Source organism: Ostrea edulis, chromosome 5, assembly GCF_947568905.1.
Source record: "Ostrea edulis chromosome 5, xbOstEdul1.1, whole genome shotgun sequence".
NCBI classification, from domain to species: domain Eukaryota; kingdom Metazoa; phylum Mollusca; class Bivalvia; order Ostreida; family Ostreidae; genus Ostrea; species Ostrea edulis.
In genome coordinates, this window is record NC_079168.1 from 18,110,657 (window position 1) to 18,131,732 (window position 21,076).

Genomic DNA, 21,076 nt, shown 5'->3' on the forward strand with positions numbered 1-21,076 from the left:
CCATTTCTTTTGACTCCCTATAACCATTGTACACTGAGAGAGAGAGAGAGAGAGAGAGGGGGGGGGCATATTTGGCTTGATCTGAGACTACACTTTACATATAGCTGTAATTACATATTAATATAATGTTAATTACACAAAGAAGCAGCTAGGGTAGCTCAGCAAAAAACTCAGACATATTTTGATTTCTTGTGCGAATTCAAAATTTATATATGATGAATTTACCTTCTGTCAATACCAGATGTTGGGCATTAACTCAAATACATTGTTAATTCTCCACAAAAGATTTTACTGAGGTCTTGGAGCTTTGAGGCGAGTAGCCTACACATTCCCTGCCATACTAGCTGATCTGTAATTATTCCAAAGTACTGGTACTTACACATTCATCTGTTTTAAACATGTTTACATTTATATTGCTTATTTTCTATTTTATTGGCAGCCATTTATCTTAAAAATCTTAGACTTTCAAAGTACATATGTAATGTTGCCTTTAAAAAAACTTTCACTGCAGTGACCCCAGTGAACAGGCTATAATACTAAAGATAAAGAAACATGAAAATTATGACATGAATATGTCAATTACATGTAGTACACTGTATTTTCCAAATGAAAAAAAACAACACCTTAATTCTGTGGGCATAAGACATTCTTCAAAAATTAATTATGCAGACAACCTTCTGCAGATTTAATTACATTTGTTTTTAGGTTAACAAGCATTCTGAGAGTAATGCATGGCAATACTTATAGTCCCCTAACGGTTGCAAAAATTACTGTACCACAACTACAATATTCAAAGTTCATTATGTAGGTTATCGTAAAAGGAAAAATTGGGGAACCAGGATTAGGAATGGTTGGAAATCAACTACTATTCGAGTAGAGACTAGACCAGGAAAAAAGACATTTATAATTAGGGTTAGGTCTTTCACCAAGTCAATAAACTGTGACATGTAGGTGATCATGAATAATTTACCTATATTTTTGTATTACCATGCTAGAAGTTTTAATGAGTGTAGTACTGTTATCTACAGAGATAAGAAACTTGGATGTAAACTAACAATTATTAATTCATGCTATTTTTCTAAGTCCAAGGGCCATAACTTAATGAAAAATCAACGGACCGAGACGAAATTCGAACTTCATCTGTAACTTGTTATGGCAAAGCAATGTACCAAATATCAAATGAATATCTGCAAGCACAATCCCAAAAAAGTCCTGAAAACTGATAATTCATGCTATTTTTCTAAGTCCAAGGGCCATAACTAAGTGAAAAATCAACGGACCGAGACGAAATTCGAACTTCATCTGTAACTTGTTATGGCAAAGCATTTAATGTACCAAATATCAAATAAATATCTATGGAGCGCCAAATTAACATAAACTCAAATAATTGAAGATATCTTCAATTATTTGAAGATATCATCAATTCAATTATTGCTCTCTTTAATTGAATTAATGCGCGCATTAAATCAATTATTGCTCTCATCAAATGAATTAATGCGCGCTTCAATTCAATTATTGCTCTCATCAATTGAATTAATGCGCGCATCAATTGAATTAATGAGAGCAATAATAGATTTGATGCGTGCATTAATTCAATTATTGCTCTCTTCAATTCAATTGATGCGCACATTGATTCAATTAATGAGAGCAAAAATAGATTTGATGCGCGCATTAATTCAATTATTGCTCTCTTCAATTCATTTGATGAGAGCATCAATTTAGTCGAAATATTGCTCGCAATAATTAATTTAGAGCTCGGTATAAATAATTTGATGATCTCTTTAATTCAGTTGAAGATATCTTTAAATCATTTACAATGCTTTTGTAAAAGGAATTAATGCGCGCATAAATTCTTTTAAAGAGAGCAACAATTCAATTAAAGATATCATTAATTCAATTGTGGATATGTTGAATTGAAGATATCTTTAATTATATAGTTGCTCTCTCTAAAAGAATTATTGCTCTCTTCAAATGAATTAAAGATATCATTAATTCAATTGAAGAGAGCAATAATTGAATTAATGGGCGCATTAAATCAATTATTGCTCTCATCAAATAAATTAATGCGCGCATCAATTCAATTATTGCTCTCATCAATTGATTTAATGCGCGCATTATATAATTATATATATATATATATATAATTATATATATATATATATATATATATAATATAAAGCACAAACAAACAATTATAACACTCAACCTTACGTTTACCCCTAGGATCTAAACGATACATGTGATAATCAATTAATTAATATATAAGTGGACTTGCGCACTGGTTTGACAATCTTGCTATAAGGCGGTGGGTGCCGTTCGTCACTGGTTTGACCCCGGGCTGGGGCGAAAATTTTCAGTACCTAGTTGTGATTATTTAGTGCTTTATATATTAATTAATTGATTATCACATGTATCGTTTAGATCCTAGGGGTAAATGTAAGGTTGGGTGTTATAATTGTTTGTTTGTGCTTATAGTCATATATTTTGATATTTTAATGTTAATACACCTATTATCTAAAGCCTTTCATCAGTGTATGCACTTTTGAGGGCAGTGAAGTTTTAAGAACGCATCTTGTTTTATACTGTTGCTGAACATTAGAATTTAGCTTAGATATTCAGAACAGGAAATTTGTTCTAGATTTCATAGCCCATGGAAGTAGTGATACTTTTTCACTAGTATTCAGGTGACTGATAAGTCCTGTGGGCCTCTTGTTTTTATTGACCATGATTTGCATGTGGAATAACACTGCTGTAACATTTACTCAAATAATTAAAGATATCTTTAGTGATTTGAAAATATCATCAATTTATTTGATGCAAGCAACAATTCATGCAGGTAAAGATCTCTTCAAATATTAATGATATTGTAACAGGAAGGGAGAAAATGCAACGGACCAGACCGGGGTTCGAACCCGGGCCCCCCTGAATCTCTAGTCAGCTGGTGCTCTACCAACTGAGCTATCTGGCCACCGGCGATCAAACCCGGCTGACTGTTACATTAATTCTTCCCTCCTTAATTGTCTTCACAATTGAAGACATCAACCCAGGATCTTAATCCCCTGGCAGGCATTTTAACCTGTCAGTTCCAGGGGCTGGTCTAGATCGGCACCAAATGTAACAGGAAGGGAGAAAATGCAACAGACCAGACTGGGATTCAAACCCGCGGGCCCCCTGAATCTCTAATCAGGTGCTCTACCAACTGAGTTATCTGGCCACCGGCGATTGAACCTAGCTGACCGCTACATTATCAATTGAATTGTTGCTCTCTTCAAATGATCATGCATGTAATAAATGAATCATTGCTCTCTTCCATTGAATTATAATACAAGTGCATTTATTGTCACTAACACACCATAGCTATAAAAGACATGTAATGGTGGATGTACATCAAATTGTTTACCACACCTAAAGTAATTAGAGGTCATTTACTCCCTGCTTCTAGAGAATTGTTATTGTATATGAAAGGTTCACAGCCCGCTGATCAATACCTTACACCTTTTATCAACAGTCTGAACACCTCCCTATATCTACCTAGTATATCGTCTAGAGAATATCAAGTTAGTGTAACAGAAAGGGAGAAAATGCAATGGACCAGACCAGGATTCGAACAGAGGCCCCCTGAATCTCTAGTCAGGTGCTCTACCAACTGAGCTATCTGGCCACCAACGATCGAACCTGGCTGACCGCTACAATAGCATCCAGAGATAGAGGGTCAACTCCGAGATACAGCCAGTAATACACACATTTTGACTCTGTGCCTTTTCTTAAAAAATATAAAGGAAGATCTATTTATCTTTGTCCATCGCTTGATTTCAGCCAGGTACAGAAGGGCTCACACACGTTGAAACAATTGAAATCTTTTAATAATTGTGGGTTCATAATCATAAAACTGACTCCATTTGCATTTCAATATACACATGCATATAAACTCTACATAAAATATTTATATGCAACAGTGACAACTGGAGGGTATTCTTCAAATAACATTGATGTGTCACCTGTACATGCTCTATATTGCAAAAGTGTGATCCTTTCTCCACCAAGATAATTCAGATACTAACAAGGCTGTACAATATAATTCTGTCACCAAATATATCAGGCATAATGGTAACATTTAATTCAATATTTCCAACTATCTTATTCACTGCTAGATATATCTAATGTTATTGCTGTAAAAGTTTCATATTATTAGAGGTGTCTGTTGATAATTTTTCCTGAAACTGTGTGTCGACTCAACATATGCAACACAAGAATATTTTCTACAGACACACCAAAAATCCACTCTTATTAACTGTGCAAATATCAAATTGTCTTCCTTAGAAAAAGTCCTGTTTTGAGTGTTTAAACATCTTCAAAATAAAATGTTCCATACAGATTGTATGTTCTTTAGCAAGATGCATGGAAATGAAAAAATCCATTATCAGTAGTTCATAGATTTATGACAACATTATTTGTTCACATCTTGGGGTAGTCTTCAAGTTCATAGGATGCAGGTTCATTCCAGTATTCGCCTATGGGTTTACTGAAAGCATCATTTTTCCTGAAGGGTGTGTCTCCAGTTTTTAATTGGGAAACTCCCTGCAAAAGGTACATATATAGGGTTTAACGAGATTGAATAACTAAAGGAACATCCAGCAAATAAAAGATAAAGGCTAATTATATATACACTGTATACTTACATGAATGACATCTTTGTGCTCTGACCAGAATGTAACCGGCTGATCTTTTCTGTAGTCGTGTGTCTGATGGAGAAACAAACATTGAGTAAAAATACATGTATTTCATATCCTACTCCACATGTGCTTCGAAAAAGCACAAGTCTTTATAATCCTGAGACCACTTGATTATCACTGATAGTATAGTAAATTGAGAGTGAAGTTATTCCTCCTTCTCTCTCATATTCTTTCACTCCCATTAATTCCTTTCTATAATCACTTAATTCCCCTCTCAGCTCCCTTTTTTGTATCATTTTAAATACATCTATATGATTGAGTGGCTATATGGTAAATCCATTTGCACATCTACTGTGTGTGTATATATATATCTATATATATATATATATATAATCCTGCAGATGATTAAAAATGATACGAAGTAAATATTTCTTATATCTACATTTTTTACCAATATGGAACATTTAATTTCTTGTTTAGTGCAAGCTCATTTTTCATCTAAGATGCAGAAATGTTTTTGATAGAATGTCATTCATTCATGATGCCACAGTTGAATTGCATTTCCGTGACCCCTTGACTTGAGAGTGTAACTGAATTTAATGAAGTTTAGGAATATCATATTTGTATAGCAACAACGACTTTTTAAAAAAAAATTCATTATTTTACATTACATATGTGTATCTCTTGATAGATCTTATATAATTAGCTTTGACACAGAAATAATACCTTTGTGGGAACTGGCTTTTTGCTGACAAATTCAGGTTTATTGAAATCTTTCATTGTTACTGATCTGAAATCTGTGGGCTCTGCCTGAGGTGGGTTCAGTTCATCTGCAAACACTTCTCTCCTGTTAAATCCAAAAAAAGTAATTATATGCACTATATAAAATTTGAAATTCACAGAAATACATGATAGTAATGTGCATATACATAACTTAATTGCCACTTTCTTATCTTAATAAAACATGCAACTTACAAATTAAAAATCACATAGTTTGTGGGTTCATTTTGCTGTGGATTCGAGAGAAAATTGAGACTCCAAGGGTCACAATTACAGAGAGCAGATATTCATTTTATTGTGTAAATTATTAGATAAGTAAACAACAGCTCTTCACCAATAGAGAAAACAACAAAAGTTAGACCCTGAATAACTGATACAGTAATGATTACATTCAGTAAACACACTCACCCAACTTTTTCTAATAGCATAAGTTTGTGTAATTCTTCCTTTTTACCTGCAAATATTAAATCAATTGTAAGTTCTGAATTGTATGTTTGAATTCTCTTTCAATATACCATTGAATATAAAATCTCTTAAATATCATCAATTATATTGTTTTAGCTTATCAATATAGATCCACATTTTAGATAATTATAAAAACTATTTCCCATTTCTGTCCTCATTTTCATCATATATTGCACATTTTCCCTTCATATTGTAAGTGATACTGTATTATATCCCATTTGTGTCTGAACTTCAAACTGTTAAGACATGTAATTACCAACAAGCCTGACACCACATGGTTCTGGTGTTTTGTAGGAATGGCGAACTGTGGTAACATTCTCAGGTTTAGCACCAAGGTCTGTTGTTAGGATCCCTGAATGTCCATCTCGGAATATCTGAGCACTACTTGTGATCTTTTCATCTTTGTCTATCTTATCGAAATCTGCAACTTGTCGCTATAACAAAACAAGTAAAATAAACACTTGGCAATGACATTACACACTTAATCGGATGAAGCCCAGCTAGCGCCGCAATTGCGACCAGTGCATATAGGACACAAATAACATACCTCCTCCACCCAGTTTTCCAACAAACACTTGCCATCTGAGTTATTGAACCGAATTTCGTTTCTTCCTTGATTTAACAAGCTCATTTTGAGTAAATGGTGTGTTTTGTAGACTAACTATTATTGCCGGAAGTATTGCTAACCATGGAGATTCCAAACAATAAAGAGTTCTAATCAAGGAAGATAACTATGTCCTTTCTTATAACAATTTTAGAGAACTTGTGGGTGTTTTTGTTTGTTTTTTTTCCTCTTCAAAGTATTGGATTTTATTGGATTTGATTCTGTTTAGTATTTTTATAACCATATAATTTAAAAAGAAAATAAAAAGTAAAATTCTTATGATCGGGCTCGATATTTATGAAACTATAATAACCAAAACAACGTGTGGTCAGAGGACCGACTTCGAGGAGGATGGCAGCTAGAATATCGGATACAGATGTATTAACAAACACGGAGGGATTAGAAGTACCCCACTGTGCACATGGTGCGTAGAAGGCTCAAGAAAAATTGAAGACTATATACAAAATTTCTAAATTACAGTGGAATCTTACGATTTAGAATTGCAACTAACAACTACATTTTTAACAACAAATTCATTCTTATTCTAGTAGGGAAAGTAGACTCCAGATTATGTTGTTTATGAAAAAAGTAGTGATGAAACAATTATTCCTCTGCTTTAGCATTGTCCAAAGGTACAGAAGCTTCAAAGATCAAACATACATACAATACCAAAGGTATCAAAAAATCACTTGTTCAAAAGAAATAAGCAATATTCTGGTAACTATAAAATCATTCATAGCGTTTCTAGTGATGTGGTAGAGTCTCTCTCTTGATCGTGCAAGTTAAACACGTTACAAATTGGTGGCAGCGTAGTGACTCTGGTGTGTGGTGGGACTTGTTCAGGTAGAGTCTCTTCGGAGCTCTGGGACTTTGTGTCCATGTATGGATGTGGTTTTGTTCGGGGATGACAGGTGGTTGTCGTCGGTAATGACAGATGCCGTTGATGACAATGTGCCAAACATTCAGAGAGAACTCCTGCTAAGCTTCAGGGCAAAGCTTCCCAGAGCAAGGGGGAGTGTAGCGGATAGTATAAGTGGGAACTTATACTGCCTCGCTAGTGAGCTAGCTTTTCTAATGATGTGGGAGTGTCTCTCTTCATCACGGAAGTTAAGCAATGGCGAGATGATTAGCACGTGGCTGGGTGACCACTTCACATTACACTATCAATCCAGGAACTGCTGACTGATTTTGAAACACATATAACTACACCAGTGTACACTTAAGTATACTGCAACTCAACAGTGCAAATATAATGAATCAGTGGAACACCTGGCTTTTTCTCTTGGACAGACTCTGAATTACAATTACATGTATCTATATGATCTCACATTTTTATACTGACACAACCTGGTTATGATTAATTTTACCATACTAATTTAATTACATCACATTACTTTCTCCCTTTTTCTCTCTCACCACCTGTCTTTTTCTATCTCTACCTATCTTTCTCTCTCCACTCCTCTATTTTTCTTTCTCTCATATGAAACTTCAATATTGGTATGAATTGCATTTGTACATCTAAGTGGCATAGATCTCAATAATTACTGATAAAAATAAATAGATAAATGGTAACAATTAAGTAGTAATCACTGATGTTACTTAATTGTTTTGAATAAGTTCCAAGTTAAGCCATGGACTCATCACAAACTTTTTGTCTTATTAAAATTTGACACCATCTATAAAATTTTATATCTATTTACTTGTAAAATATCAAATAGAGGGGATCAATTCATTACGAGATCCAGTGGTCAAGCAATAATTGATATCATTTTACATGGATAGTATTATTTCTGATAGCCAAGCGATGCATATGATGGATCGGTGATCAGGTGATATCACTTAAACAAGTAATTGTGCAAGTATCACTTTTTGATTGAGTTATCAATCACTGCATGCATTAAAATGATATAAATCAAGAGACAAGTTATACTTTACTGGCCCCCTGAGAAACACTAAACTATATGGTGTAAATTGCCAAAGGTGCTGCTTCTGTATATATTGCAAAAAAAGTGATTTATCATTAAAGGGACTGGTTCACGATTTTTGAACAAAATATTTTTTATTTTTAATGTTTATTATATTATTATATTAGCATTTCTACACAGGCCCAGCACTTATGTTTGTGCGGTACAGTGGTTCTGATGGTGGCAGGAAATTCTTTGCTTGTTCGGCATTTAGAGACCGAAAAAGCTGTACTTTCTTCCAGTGGAGTGATGAAAAAGTCTCAGTGGAAAAGAAAGAAATTCGAAAAACTATACTAAAATCTGAGGCACCATTGTTCACTCATAAACAGTACAGAAAAAGGTAGGAAACATTTAAAAAATAAGATTTCAGTTTTGAAAATACATGAGGGCATGAATTGCAATGCTTTTAAGCTGGCATGCTTTGTTAAGCACTTCATGAAAAATATGCCGATGTGAAGTGTTGCAGTTCATATACTCACAAAACTTCAAGCTCTGATACCTAGTCTTGTTAAGTTCATTTTAGTGAATATTGCTAGTGTTTACATTAGCTGAATTGCAAGTTATATCTGTTGCATTTTTTGAAAGATCTATATTGCACATTTAAAATGTTTTTCCACCCAGATTTTCAAGCTTTAAGAAGTTGCCTCAGAGTGAAAGGCATTTGTGTCGGACATGTGGATTGTTTTTGTTACCTGATGAGAAAGACAACCACAGTAGGCAAGGCCATGATATTTTGAGTAATATCAGTAAAGCCATGCTGAAAGTACCATCAAGACTTTTTCTTCCTCTTGACAACAATAAAACTTATGCCGTGAGTTTTCAGTACATTACACATTTAATGTTTGTGCTTGAATATATGTTATTATTATATGATTGAATACTTTAATTTTACTTGTAACACACAATTTGACCAGTTCATTTCACTTTATCAACACTCTCTATATCGTATAAACAAAGCTGCCATTTTATAGTCTGTTTATATGACGTCTTAGAAATGATGTCACAACACGTGTGACTGTTTAGTTTCCATTTCGTTGCTATGGTGATATTGGTCCACATCATATAAAATCAATATTTTCTTTAGAATTATTCATCAAATGATATCAAACATGATTTACTAAATCAAATTGTAAGGAACAAAAGTAATTTTTGTTCATTTTATTTGATATATGTAAGTTGGAACAGTTAAAGTAGTTAATGCTATTTTATAAACTGCATCACGGTTTATTATGTATAAACAGCCCAAACTTAATTTATATTGTATAAAATCAGTAAAAATTACTTTCATTCCTTGAATAATTGGAAACTCTCTGAAAATAGAAGTTAAACTTTACCTTTATGTGCCTTTGAAGAGAATATGATATTTAACTTTCCAAAATTACACCAAAATGAATTGGGAATTCCCAAATCAGTAACAATGGTTATTATGTTTTGGTCATCCACTAAAAACTCTTTGTCTCTAAGCACCTAGTATGTTTCAACTAGGTCTCTCACTCTATCTGTAAACAAAGATGGTCAAAGAGATAAGCTGTAGTAACAGGCTCAGTAGATCCTCAGTACCCCTTGCTTATCGTAAGTGGTGACTAAATGGGACGTTCCTTCAAATGAGACCGCAGAAAGCGAGGCCCCATATCACAGGTGGCACGATAAAGATCACTCCCTGCTCAATGACCATATGTGCCGAGCATAGACCTAATTTTGCAGCCCTTCACGATGAGTGAAAAATTCTCAAGGGGAACGTTAAACAATATACAATCAATAAATATACATGTAATAAAACAATTATCAGTAATTATTGCTGATATAATGAAGTATAAATTTCATTTCCCCAGAAAACACATTGTCAGTTTTGTGGAGTTCTAATTGATGATTTTAGTCAGGCATATCCACAAGTATCTATTGATAATAAAATTGCCAACCGATCACAAACATTGTTGAAGCTGCATGTTTATATCTTATAGTGCTAATTGTCACTTTTTCAGCAATATTTGTTTTCTGAGAAGACGGTGAAGTTTGTGTTAGAGCAGTTGGAGAACCTGAATAAAACACATGTAATGTGTCTAGGAGCACCAAGGTATGTAAAGCTTCTTGTATGCAATAATATCCTATTTAAACTCTATTTGAATAATACATAGATATGACAATTTCAAACATTTTGACACAGAATACATGAAGCCATTATGAACAAAAGAGATGGAGTACTTAAGAGCTTTCTGCTGGATTTGGATTTAAGATATGTAAGTGTTCGTCAGTTACTCAGAATGAACTCCTCTTAATGGACGCGCACAGACAGCTCCGCTATGTGAACATTACAGATCAGAATGTTGATTTTTATCAGATGCAGCTGTATGGACCTAAGCACTACTCCAGATACAACATGTTCAACCACCACTTCTTCGATGGTGAAAAGTCTGTAGACTCATTAACTAGCTTCTTGAACAGTTGTTCATGTGACCAGGTTGCTATGGTGTTTGATCCACCATTTGGTGGGATGGTGGAGGCACTAACAGTCTCCATTAGGAAATTATCAGACCTTTGGAAGGAAGCATCACAAGGTATTCAGATATTTATTTTCAAGACATTTCTGAATATCAACAAATTACAGGGAATCACATATCTGTATTCATTTGGTTGAAATATGCTTAAGATTTATGCATATGTGTACATGTACAGACAGAAGTATAATTAGATTTTAATCTAGATTAAGTGCAACTGCAAGTACATTGAATGTTTGTAGTTTCTGTTTATTTAAATTTTGGTACCAGTGTATAATTTATTTCAATATATTTTTTGTGACCTTTTCAAAGATCTAACAATGCAGCGTGCATTCTTAATTTTCAATATATGCCCGTTTAAAACGGGATGTATTATGGAATGGTGATCACTACCATCCATCTGTCTGGCTTATGTCCAGCTCATAGCTTAAATATTATGAGACCTAGAATCATCAAACTTTGTTAGATGATACGTCTTGGGAAGAGGCCGGATGGGTCACATTTTAAAGTTAGGTCATTACCTTTGATTAAGACAATATGACCAAATATGGCAAAATCCTTTCTGACTGGTAACTGGACAATTATTTGGTCGAGAATCATCACATGTGGTCAGTTAATTTATCTTAATATGTAGAGAGTGTTTCATATTCTAAGTAAAGGTCACTGTGACCTATAATTAAGTATGGTATAACCTGTAGATCATGTAAATTTGATTTCTAGAATCAGTTTGTGCATCTGCAGAGAAATGTAAATTGCAGCTTAAACTTAGGTCATTGAAACTTTTAAAATGGTAAGTATTTGAAAAAAAAATGTTGGAAGGGAGGTAATCCCTACAAACATAAGAAATTAATGCAGTAACCCTATTCAACGAAATACACTTTCATAAAATGTAGCTACATAACAATATGAATAATTATTTTGTTTCTAACATTAATGATATAAATCTATGCAGTATTGTTCTACAAAATTTGAAAATACAGTATACTTTTCAAGCACATCACACAACAGATAGAGAAATTGTCTCATGGGAATAATGATGTAGTGTATCATGTGCTGTGGTGATGCACTTTATTAAAAGCTGAAGTGGTGGTTTGTGGTGACAGTTATTGATGTCTGAGAATCAGTCTTGATTCCCAATGATAGAAATTGATTTATCATACATGTATCAGAGATACACAAGCACTGTCAAGGGTTATGACATGACACTGACAATATCACTTGTGCTTGCACACAATTTACATGCGTTTACTTTTCACACTTTATGAAGATTTGCAATTCATATCTTATATTATTTCAACTTCAGCTGATTCTTGTCTGCCCATTTTGTGGTTCTTTCCTTACTTTATGGAGAAAAGGATTATTGATGCCTTCGAAAATTTTCATATGCTAGATTACAAGGTAAGATCACCTAGTCTTTGTTTCTCATCTTTCACTGTTTGATTTAACTTTTCAACGACCATTGTTTTACTCATTTTCTGATATCCCTTTTAATTTAGGTTGATTATGACAACCACCAATTGTTTCGGGGTGATGTAAAGAAGTATGGGTCACCTGTCAGGATATTTACCAATATTCCTCCACGCCTAATCACACTTCCTGCCGAGGAGGGATACTGGTATATTTAGATTTTTTATCATATTTTTATGCCCCGGAGATCGAAGATAGGAGGGGCATATTGTTTTTGTCCTTTCTGTCATTCTGTCTGAAACTTTATCCTTGCTAATAACTTTTGAACAGTAAGTGCTAGAGCTTTGATATTTCAGATGAGTATTTCTTGTGACGCGACCTTTCCGTGGGTACCAACATTTTTTACCCTGTGACCTTGACTTTGGAGTTTGACTTTCCTTTTAAAAACTTTAACCTTGCCAATAACTTTTGAAAATGAGTGCTAGAGCTTTGATATTTCACAAGAGTATTCCTTGTGACAAGACCTTTCCGTGGGTACTAAACCTTTGGACCTTGGCATATGACCTACTTTTTAAAAAATTGACATTGGTCATAACTTTTAAATGGTAAATATTAGAGCTTTCATATTGCACATGAAGATTTCTTGTGACAAGATGTTTCTACTGGTACCAAGATATTTGTCATTGTGACCTTGGCCATCTTTGGAATTGGCCATTATCGGGGGCATTTGTGTTTCACAAACACATCTTGTTCAAATTATTGTCAATTTCATTCAACAAATAACAAGACTACATTTTTTCATATTTTAATGAGTGAATTTCCAGGTATATATCTGTATGTCTTTAGGTTCTGTGAAGTGTGCAAAAGGTATTCTGCAAAAGAAAATCTTCACTGTGATGTTTGTGACACATGCCCCTCAAAGGTAAGTTGGTAGATGTTGTCAACTACAGTGAAAATACCGGATAGTCTCATCAGTGTCAAAATGTGTAGTCACACAAACTCTTGGATTGCATAATATCCAGATAAGGCAAGATTTACTACATTAGAGTCATCTACATGGAGTTCAAAATTTACATATATTTACATGTACATATGATTTCATTGAATGTCTACTAAAATAAAAAATCCTCTATTGTTTTGTTAAGGATGGAAGGACATACAGACATTGTTTTCAGTGTGACCGGTGTGTGAAACCCAATAAAGAGCATTGTGATACCTGTCAATCATGTCAGCTGAAGGACCACACATGTGGAAAGACTTGTGGAGGTAAGCAGGAGGGAACAAGTGTTCCAATTGTTGAAAATGCAGACATTGATGAAACATGAAACGAGTTTTGTCGGACTGGGTCGCTGCATCTTGGCTACATTTTATGCTTCAGTGACTGTGGTTAAGTACAGCGTTTAGGTCTCTTCTTACCTTGTTAGGAATAAATCTCAGAATGCTTTATCTTCTGATTGTACACACACAGCACCTGACCCAGATTTTATTAGGTCACCCAAGCCACTCAGGTGACTTATTGCCATTGGTCAGCATCTGTCGTCATGAGCCGTCTATTGTGCATTAACAATTGAACATTTTTAACTTCTTCTTGATAACTACACTTCCAATGCTTTTCAGATCCCCAGGGTAAGGGTTCTGACTCTAGGGTGGGTCCAAAATAGTTCTATAGTTAATTTATATTATGTTAAGTCTTTGATCAGTATGGGCATTTTCGAGGGAATTTTTGTTTTAAGAACGCATCTTGTTTAATACTGCCACTGAATATTAAATTTAGGTAAGGTATGTAGAACAGGAAAATTATTATAGATTTCATACATGTAGCCCTTTAGGCTTGTAATAAGTTTAACTCAGGTAACTGATAAGGCCTATGGGCCTCTTGTGTTTTCATGACAATGCTGAAGGACAGTGAATAGATCAATACCCAGCTTATTGCAAATTGTTTTGTATTATCTAAGCTTCATGAGATTTCAAATAATTGAATTTCTGTGCATTTGTTAACAAGTCATTTTTGTCTATAGCTCCCTCAAAGAAATCCCAAAACGACTGCCAGTTTAACAGATTCCCATCAAATTTAGTAATAGTTAGCTTCGGCAGTTTGTGAAAACTTGAAGAGTGGTTAATGCCGGATGATGATAAACTCCTTGAACTATCTGGATAAAGATTCGAATTTACGGGCATGAAGACTGAAGCATTCGGATTAAGCAATGATTTTGACAATCTCGTTAATTTTGAAATAGTTTTCTGAATAATTAAATCATATTTGTCTGTTTCTTCTACTTCGTTGTCAATCTCTTCTTCCGCTGTGATCTCAAGAATTTCACTGTTCAATTTGGACAGCAGTTCATGTTTCTGATGTAGTGTCTCGATGGTTGCGGTGATTTCGTCAATATCTGTACATTCCTCGATTTCCTTGTATTTGTTGACTATTCTTGTAATTGTGCGTCTGTGTCCGCAAACTCATAGTCACGGCACCAAATGTTTCATATTATGTAAGCTAAAATGAAAACAACACGTCATGTCATTTCATCGTTACTTGTTTATCTAAATCCGTTTACTTAACACGAAGCGTCATAGTCATTATGATGTCATACACACTTATACAGCTATATATTCCGCGACACAAATGGTATATCAGCAAACACTCCTTATGATGTTATAGAACAGCTACAAGTGCCCTGTTCAATGCATGACTTTGATTTGACCTTGATCTGACCTTGTTAGTGACTGTAGTAAATAAGAGGAACCAGATTACATTACAGATCATCAGATGAGGTGTCATGAACCTCAATCAAGGTCACTTAAAAATAGATCATAGGTGTGAGGATTGGGATGATAAAATTTTGGTATGAGCAATAATTTTGCAGTGCACATATTTTGAATTTGCTGGGTTTGTTATCAAATGTTTATATGGGGAAAAAATGAAATGTACTAAGATAAGGTTTAAGATATACCCTATGCAATTTTGTGTATCCAACTAGAAGGGTGGATTGGTGTCCCATGAGGACAGCTCTAATTATTTCTGTTTTCTTTTCTGTAGGATGTCACATCTGTGGTGCTTTGGATCACAAAAGAAGAGAATGTCCTGAGAAAGGATCCATGTCATCAATTAAAAGGTGATATTTGAGGGTTTTTTCCTTGCTATTTGCCGCAGTACTAGTTTTAGTACAAAAAGTGTGGAAGGTAATGCTGTAAATCTACGGGCAATCTTGGTGAATTTTAAACAGTAACCATTTTGGAATAAACTTTCAAATTATTATACATATAAGCATGTTATCTTATTGCCTTTCAATTATGTCTCAACACAGATATTAAGCTTTAGTGAAACTATTGTATGTATCATTGAACATGACTAGACCTTGTTTATTATAATCTATGATCGAAAGAAGCATATCTTATCATCAGAAGCTGAAAATTATTAAATCATTAAGCCATGTTGATATAAGATGACCCAGTATATGTCAATTGAATGAATACGAAATACAGTGAAACTTCTCCAAACCGGCCCCTCAGAATACCGGTTCTCCCTTAATATCCCGGCCCATCAGAATACCGTTCTCCCTTAATATCCCGGCCCCTCAGAATACCGGTTCTCCCATAATATCCCGGCCTCTCAGAATACCGGTTCTCCTTTAATATCGGCCGATTTTCAAAGTCCTCACAAAAAATCTTAACATTTCCTTACAAAGAAAGTCTTACAAAACCGGCCACCCTGAAAACCAGACATTGGCCACTTTTTAAAGTACATTTGTTAACAAACATGTGTAATTTTACCCTTCTTGAAGACTAGAAAAGTTTGGCCAGAGGGTGATCAAAATCGGCCAGGTGTGCAAATTGACTGACCTACAGGCCAGGTGTCACAATTTGTGATAATGGCATGGAAATAATCCCTCGCTGCAAACCGTTCTTTGAAGAAAGATCAAGAGTATGTGCAAATAAGTTTATTATCGTGCTCACTAATATAGCAAGTAACATCACTAATATAGCAAGTAACATCACTAATATAGCAACAACACACATACACACAAAAACAAAACAAAAATATAACAAAACAAAAAAATATATGAATTTACAGACGATTACACGTGTACCCGACTAAAGCTAAATGTTACGTTATGTTGCCTTATGTAAGAAAACCAGCAGACTTGTCTCTCGAATTCGAAATATGTTACACAGGATGTCGAAACAAAATACGTTGACTAAAGAGTTACCACACTTTACACAGCAGTCGTTGGCTGTCTTCAGACACGTGGTGACACTTTGTCCATCACTCGCTCAACGTTTCTGTAGCCGTGAACGTATTTCCTCTATTTCTATAGGTCGTTCTTCAACGCTGTTCAAATATCTCAGAACGCCATGTTATACATGTTGCGAGCACCTGCTCGAGCCATACAATAACACACAGCTGGTCACCTATAATTACACAGTAACAGTCGGGGTTTTTACATATACATTATATACTGAAAACTTGCATATGTCGGGTATATTGTGTAATACAAATAAACTGGTTACATAAATTTAAATAGAGTAACAAAATTTCCTAACGTAAACAGAAATAAACAGTTTACACTCACCGCTGTCGAAATGCTCAAAATTGTGTTCTCACTTTCCATACAGGAACATCATTCGAACACCCGTACTAAATGTACATACAATGCAGGCCCAGTAAACCACACAGGTAAAACTCTTGACCACACAGGTCTATCATTTTCTCACATTGGGCGGACACGCCTTCCCACTTCCACGGCCTGGTCAGAACTAACACGTAAGCATTTACAAACCGGTCTGACAGCCGTGACCAACTATCCGTAACGATTATATGGTGAGAACAAACTATGGAACACCATAACAAGCATAATAAAACAAACTCAAATTGTGACACCAGGTGGGAAATTATCTACCTGAGGTGTGAAAAACACAAGTGGCCTCCCTAATTTCTATTGTTTACCTGTGCTATCATGGGTATTAAGTGACAATTGGCTAATCCAAGCCACCCTTTGAAATTCTGTACAAAGTGTAAAAACAGTTAGGAACATACTGAATGAATACATATCAAACGCCATATTGTTGCACCATACTATCGCATGGATATAAGCGGTAGTTGATAAAGAACAAACCCATGACTGTTAATGATAATTATTAAATAATAAATAAATTTTCTTGGTTTCCATAGACTTAAAATTCCTAAGAAATATTCAAATTACAATTTCATATTTACTACTGTACTTTTTAAAAACGTCAAAACAAATTTGTTAATGATATAAACGATGAATGTAAACAGAGTGTTTATAGGTAAGAGGAATTCCAATAATAGGTTTCTGTGTTTTCTTTAAGTATCCTGTTATAGATATTCAGTTTAAAAATCAGATGATTTCAGCTAGAATTTATAATTACCTGCAGATAAAAACGGACTAATTTGATCTCTACCAATAATTTATCATAAATCACCAGAACAAAGTGAACAGTACCTACTTTGACAATATTGAGATAAAATGTCTCTAAATGCTAAATTCTCGGTAAACCGGCCATCCCTATAAACCGGCCGTTTATCGGTTTGAGAGCCGGCCGGTTTAGAGAAGTTTCACTGTACTGGAAAATGTCTCTCAGATCTGAATATCAGCATGTATTGTAGAGATAAACAGGGCATGTAATGTACATGTTTACAGGAAAAATCAGGTGGTGTTACCTTTTACAACCACTTACATGTGCATGCATGCCTGTTGACTGGAGGGTATAGGTTGCAAAAAGCTGTTAGATATATATATACATGTATTAAAAATCTTATGTTGTAATTTTAGATCTTTTCTTGTGATTTTGAGATCTTTTTTTTTTTTGTAATTTTGAGATTATTAACTCATAATTTCAAGATTTTTTCCTCATAATTTTGATATAATTTTTCTTAATTTCTAGATGATTAACTTGTAATTTCATTTTCTTTTCTCATAATTTCAAGATAATCATTTCAAAATTTCAAGATCTTTCAATGTAATTTTGAGATCTTTCCTTTAATTTGATTGAGATAATTACGAGCAATATTTCCCTAGAAATACTGATTGGCAGTCGTAAATTTTATACTTTACATTTACCATGTTTAACTTCGGTATCTCGACCACCGATATCTCGAATACCACGGATATGTTGAAGTGATTCGAAAGTCCCAACCACTTATTCTTTAAGTATTCACCCTCAATATATCGAATCTTGAATATCTCGAATTTTTTCTCTCAGTCCCATCAAGTTCAAGATAATGAGGTTTGACTGTATTTGAATTTTAATAGATACGAATTTCATTATTTAATATTTGGTAATAATAAATTAAGCGATGGCTGTTTCAATAAATGAAAAGCATTTCCATTACTTTCTTTATTAAAAAGGTTGCTCTAGAGACAAAAACATTTCTAGTTGCCCTACATAGTTTTTCAATAAGAAAATAATGATAAACTACAGATTTCAAAACTTTTTATGTTTATGTATATCCACTACGAAGCATTTAATTCCAATATGATCAACCCAAAGGTGTAGGCCGATTCACTTATTTTTATTTGTATTTCTACAATTGCACATGCAGCGGAAATCAGGATTATTCAGTTTCTTATTTACATGTACATTGTATTCAAGCGATTTCATGAGCGGATCAAAGATCTAATTTTAATTAGATTGCATTGTATTTTTTTTTTCAGGAAAAAGAAATGGATTGGAGATAAATCAAGGAAAAGGATAAAATGTATCAAAATTTAATTAAATCTATGAAAAAAGAATTGTGTTACAAGTTTTCAATTATCATTTTGCATTGTTGTATACAATAGAGGAAACCATATGAAAAAAAAGGCCTATACTTGCATTAATTACAAATCATGTACCAACCAATACACATGAATGCTATGCTCTTACCAGTAATCATATTTCTGGTAGATTACATGTATACTCACAGGCACCTGAAGTATGGATACTACTACCCTCCCCCTTTCTGAATTTTTTTTTTTGCTGCAATAATTTCTCCTAAATGTGTGGATTCACTGTTTATCTCATCCCAATTTTAATTTATGTAACTGTTTCATGTTTTTTGTAAGATTTAGTGATTGGCCTTCTACTAGAGATCAGTAGAAGGCCAATCTCTAGAGCTTACAAAAAGTGAAGCAATTACAGAAACCAGAAAATCAAATATTTGAAATCAGAAATTCCATTATTTTTTTAAGATCAGAAAATGAGTTTTTCATTAAATGAATTAAGGATTTTGTGATATCAAAAATTTGAATATTTGAAATTAAAAGAACAAGTATTTTTTTATTATCTTAAATTATCAAATTATTTTTTCTGTACATGTATTTTAATTAAATGGGATGCGTGTGTACTAAAAATTGCTGCTCCTGACACGTTCCTGCTCTAGTATTTATAATAGCCCAGTAAGCTAATTTATTCATATAAATACAGTGTTCAAAATATTGTCGCCTTTTGCGATTCGCTCCACAGGATCATTCGTTTTGGACGTTCACAAAATTTTGTGAACACTTCTTTTCCTGTATGGCGTATCAGATAGATTTGAAACTTTGTACAATGCTTCATTGCCATTTGCAGGTGCATATTATCAGGATGTAAGGATCCAAATATTTCCCTAAAAATTATAGTGGATCTAAGGGGTGGATGATAGAAAATAGCTTGGGAACACTTCTCTTGTTTGGCTTATGGATAGCCTTGCAACTTAGTACAATACTTCATTGCCATTGAATTGTAGATGTGCACATTGTCAGAATGGGAGGATCCAATTATTTTCCTAAACATTATACTGGATCCTGTCTGAAATGTGACCACTTTCAAAAGGGGTTGAAAAGTGGCAACTTATAACTACAAATTGTTATTTACTTTCACTATGACTTAGAATGATGTAAAATTAGGAACTTTCAGGTGAGTTCAATTGCCCACCAGGGTCTCTGTGACCCCTTTGAAAGGTTCTACATGTTTGATGATGTCTATGTCTATAGGTTTTGTTTCATTTGACCACCCCATATTCAATCATTAGAGAGGTCTGAAAAATGGCCCCACCACCGGGAGGCCCCAGGTGGTACCCCTACATTCCCAGATTGAGGGCAGAACATTATAGTCCTAGGGGTCCCCTGTCCTGTGTACACACTCCTTTCGTGGAATCTTCAAAGATCTAAAGAACTGGTCGCAGCAGCTCAGTGGTAGAGCGTTCACTTTATTTGTAACCGGGAGGTCGTGAATTCGAGCACCGCTCTTGCCATGGCCACATCAAACCTAAGACATAAACATAGGCAGTGATTGATCCTTTGCCAAACGCTCGGCATTTAGAATTGCGAATCATGGGTCTTTTGGATATGACCTTGAAAACAGAGGTCCCGTGTTGCAGCAGGCGTTGGCACTTTTAAGAACCCTCACTGCTACAGCCCTGAGCACTATACATAGCTAGTCTAAATTTGTTGTACTTCACCTACAACTGGTGACGTCTCAATGTGAGAGAAGAATTGTTGATGGGGCGGAAAAAAACAATCAAAGACTAAGTTATTTCTTACCTTTATTATGACCGTATGTGATGTAAAATTGGAAACTTTTAGGTAAGCTCAATTGCCCACAAGGGCCTATGTGACCCCTTAATAGGGTTGTACTTGTTTGACTACGTTGTTCTCTATTCCTCTATCAGTTTTGTTTCATTCAATCACTCCATATTCAATCATG

At 34.4% G+C, this 21,076-nt stretch overlaps 2 protein-coding genes across 2 annotated transcripts in view; one reads left to right on the plus strand and one right to left on the minus strand.

Moving 5' to 3' along the window:
• Nucleotides 1–3,845: 3,845 nt before the first annotated feature.
• LOC125648975 (sperm-associated antigen 8-like) lies at nt 3,846–6,629 on the minus strand. Its single transcript, XM_048876065.2, has 6 exons — nt 6,466–6,629; nt 6,175–6,352; nt 5,862–5,907; nt 5,400–5,520; nt 4,680–4,742; nt 3,846–4,578 (listed from the first exon to the last, which is right to left on the minus strand). The coding sequence occupies exons 1-6, from the start codon at nt 6,547–6,549 to the stop codon at nt 4,456–4,458; spliced, it is 615 nt and encodes a 204-aa protein (XP_048732022.1). The 5' UTR covers nt 6,550–6,629; the 3' UTR covers nt 3,846–4,455.
• A 189-nt stretch (nt 6,630–6,818) lies between these two features.
• LOC125648976 (general transcription and DNA repair factor IIH helicase subunit XPD-like) overlaps nt 6,819–21,076 on the plus strand; it is a 46,772-nt gene continuing 32,514 nt past the window's right edge. The window contains exons 1-11 of the mRNA XM_048876066.2: nt 6,819–6,946; nt 8,628–8,826; nt 9,108–9,297; nt 10,469–10,560; nt 10,651–10,723; nt 10,825–11,041; nt 12,285–12,379; nt 12,478–12,596; nt 13,235–13,310; nt 13,534–13,654; nt 15,426–15,501. Of these exons, the coding sequence (XP_048732023.2) occupies nt 6,874–6,946; nt 8,628–8,826; nt 9,108–9,297; nt 10,469–10,560; nt 10,651–10,723; nt 10,825–11,041; nt 12,285–12,379; nt 12,478–12,596; nt 13,235–13,310; nt 13,534–13,654; nt 15,426–15,501 (1,331 nt within the window). The 5' untranslated portion in view covers nt 6,819–6,873. The remainder of the gene's footprint in view (nt 6,947–8,627; nt 8,827–9,107; nt 9,298–10,468; nt 10,561–10,650; nt 10,724–10,824; nt 11,042–12,284; nt 12,380–12,477; nt 12,597–13,234; nt 13,311–13,533; nt 13,655–15,425; nt 15,502–21,076) is intronic.

What these genes read in the sequence shown, in the direction of transcription:
- LOC125648975 (XM_048876065.2), bottom strand. Translation starts at nt 6,549, where the DNA reads ATGAGCTTGTTAAATCAAGGAAGAAACGAAATTCGGTTCAATAACTCA. An exon ending in TGGAAAACTGGGTGGAGGAG is followed by an intron (nt 6,353 to 6,465) that starts GTATGTTATTTG and finishes GTTTTGTTATAG; the next exon opens with CGACAAGTTGCAGATTTCGA. An exon ending in ATGTGGTGTCAGGCTTGTTG is followed by an intron (nt 5,908 to 6,174) that starts GTAATTACATGT and finishes TAATATTTGCAG; the next exon opens with GTAAAAAGGAAGAATTACAC.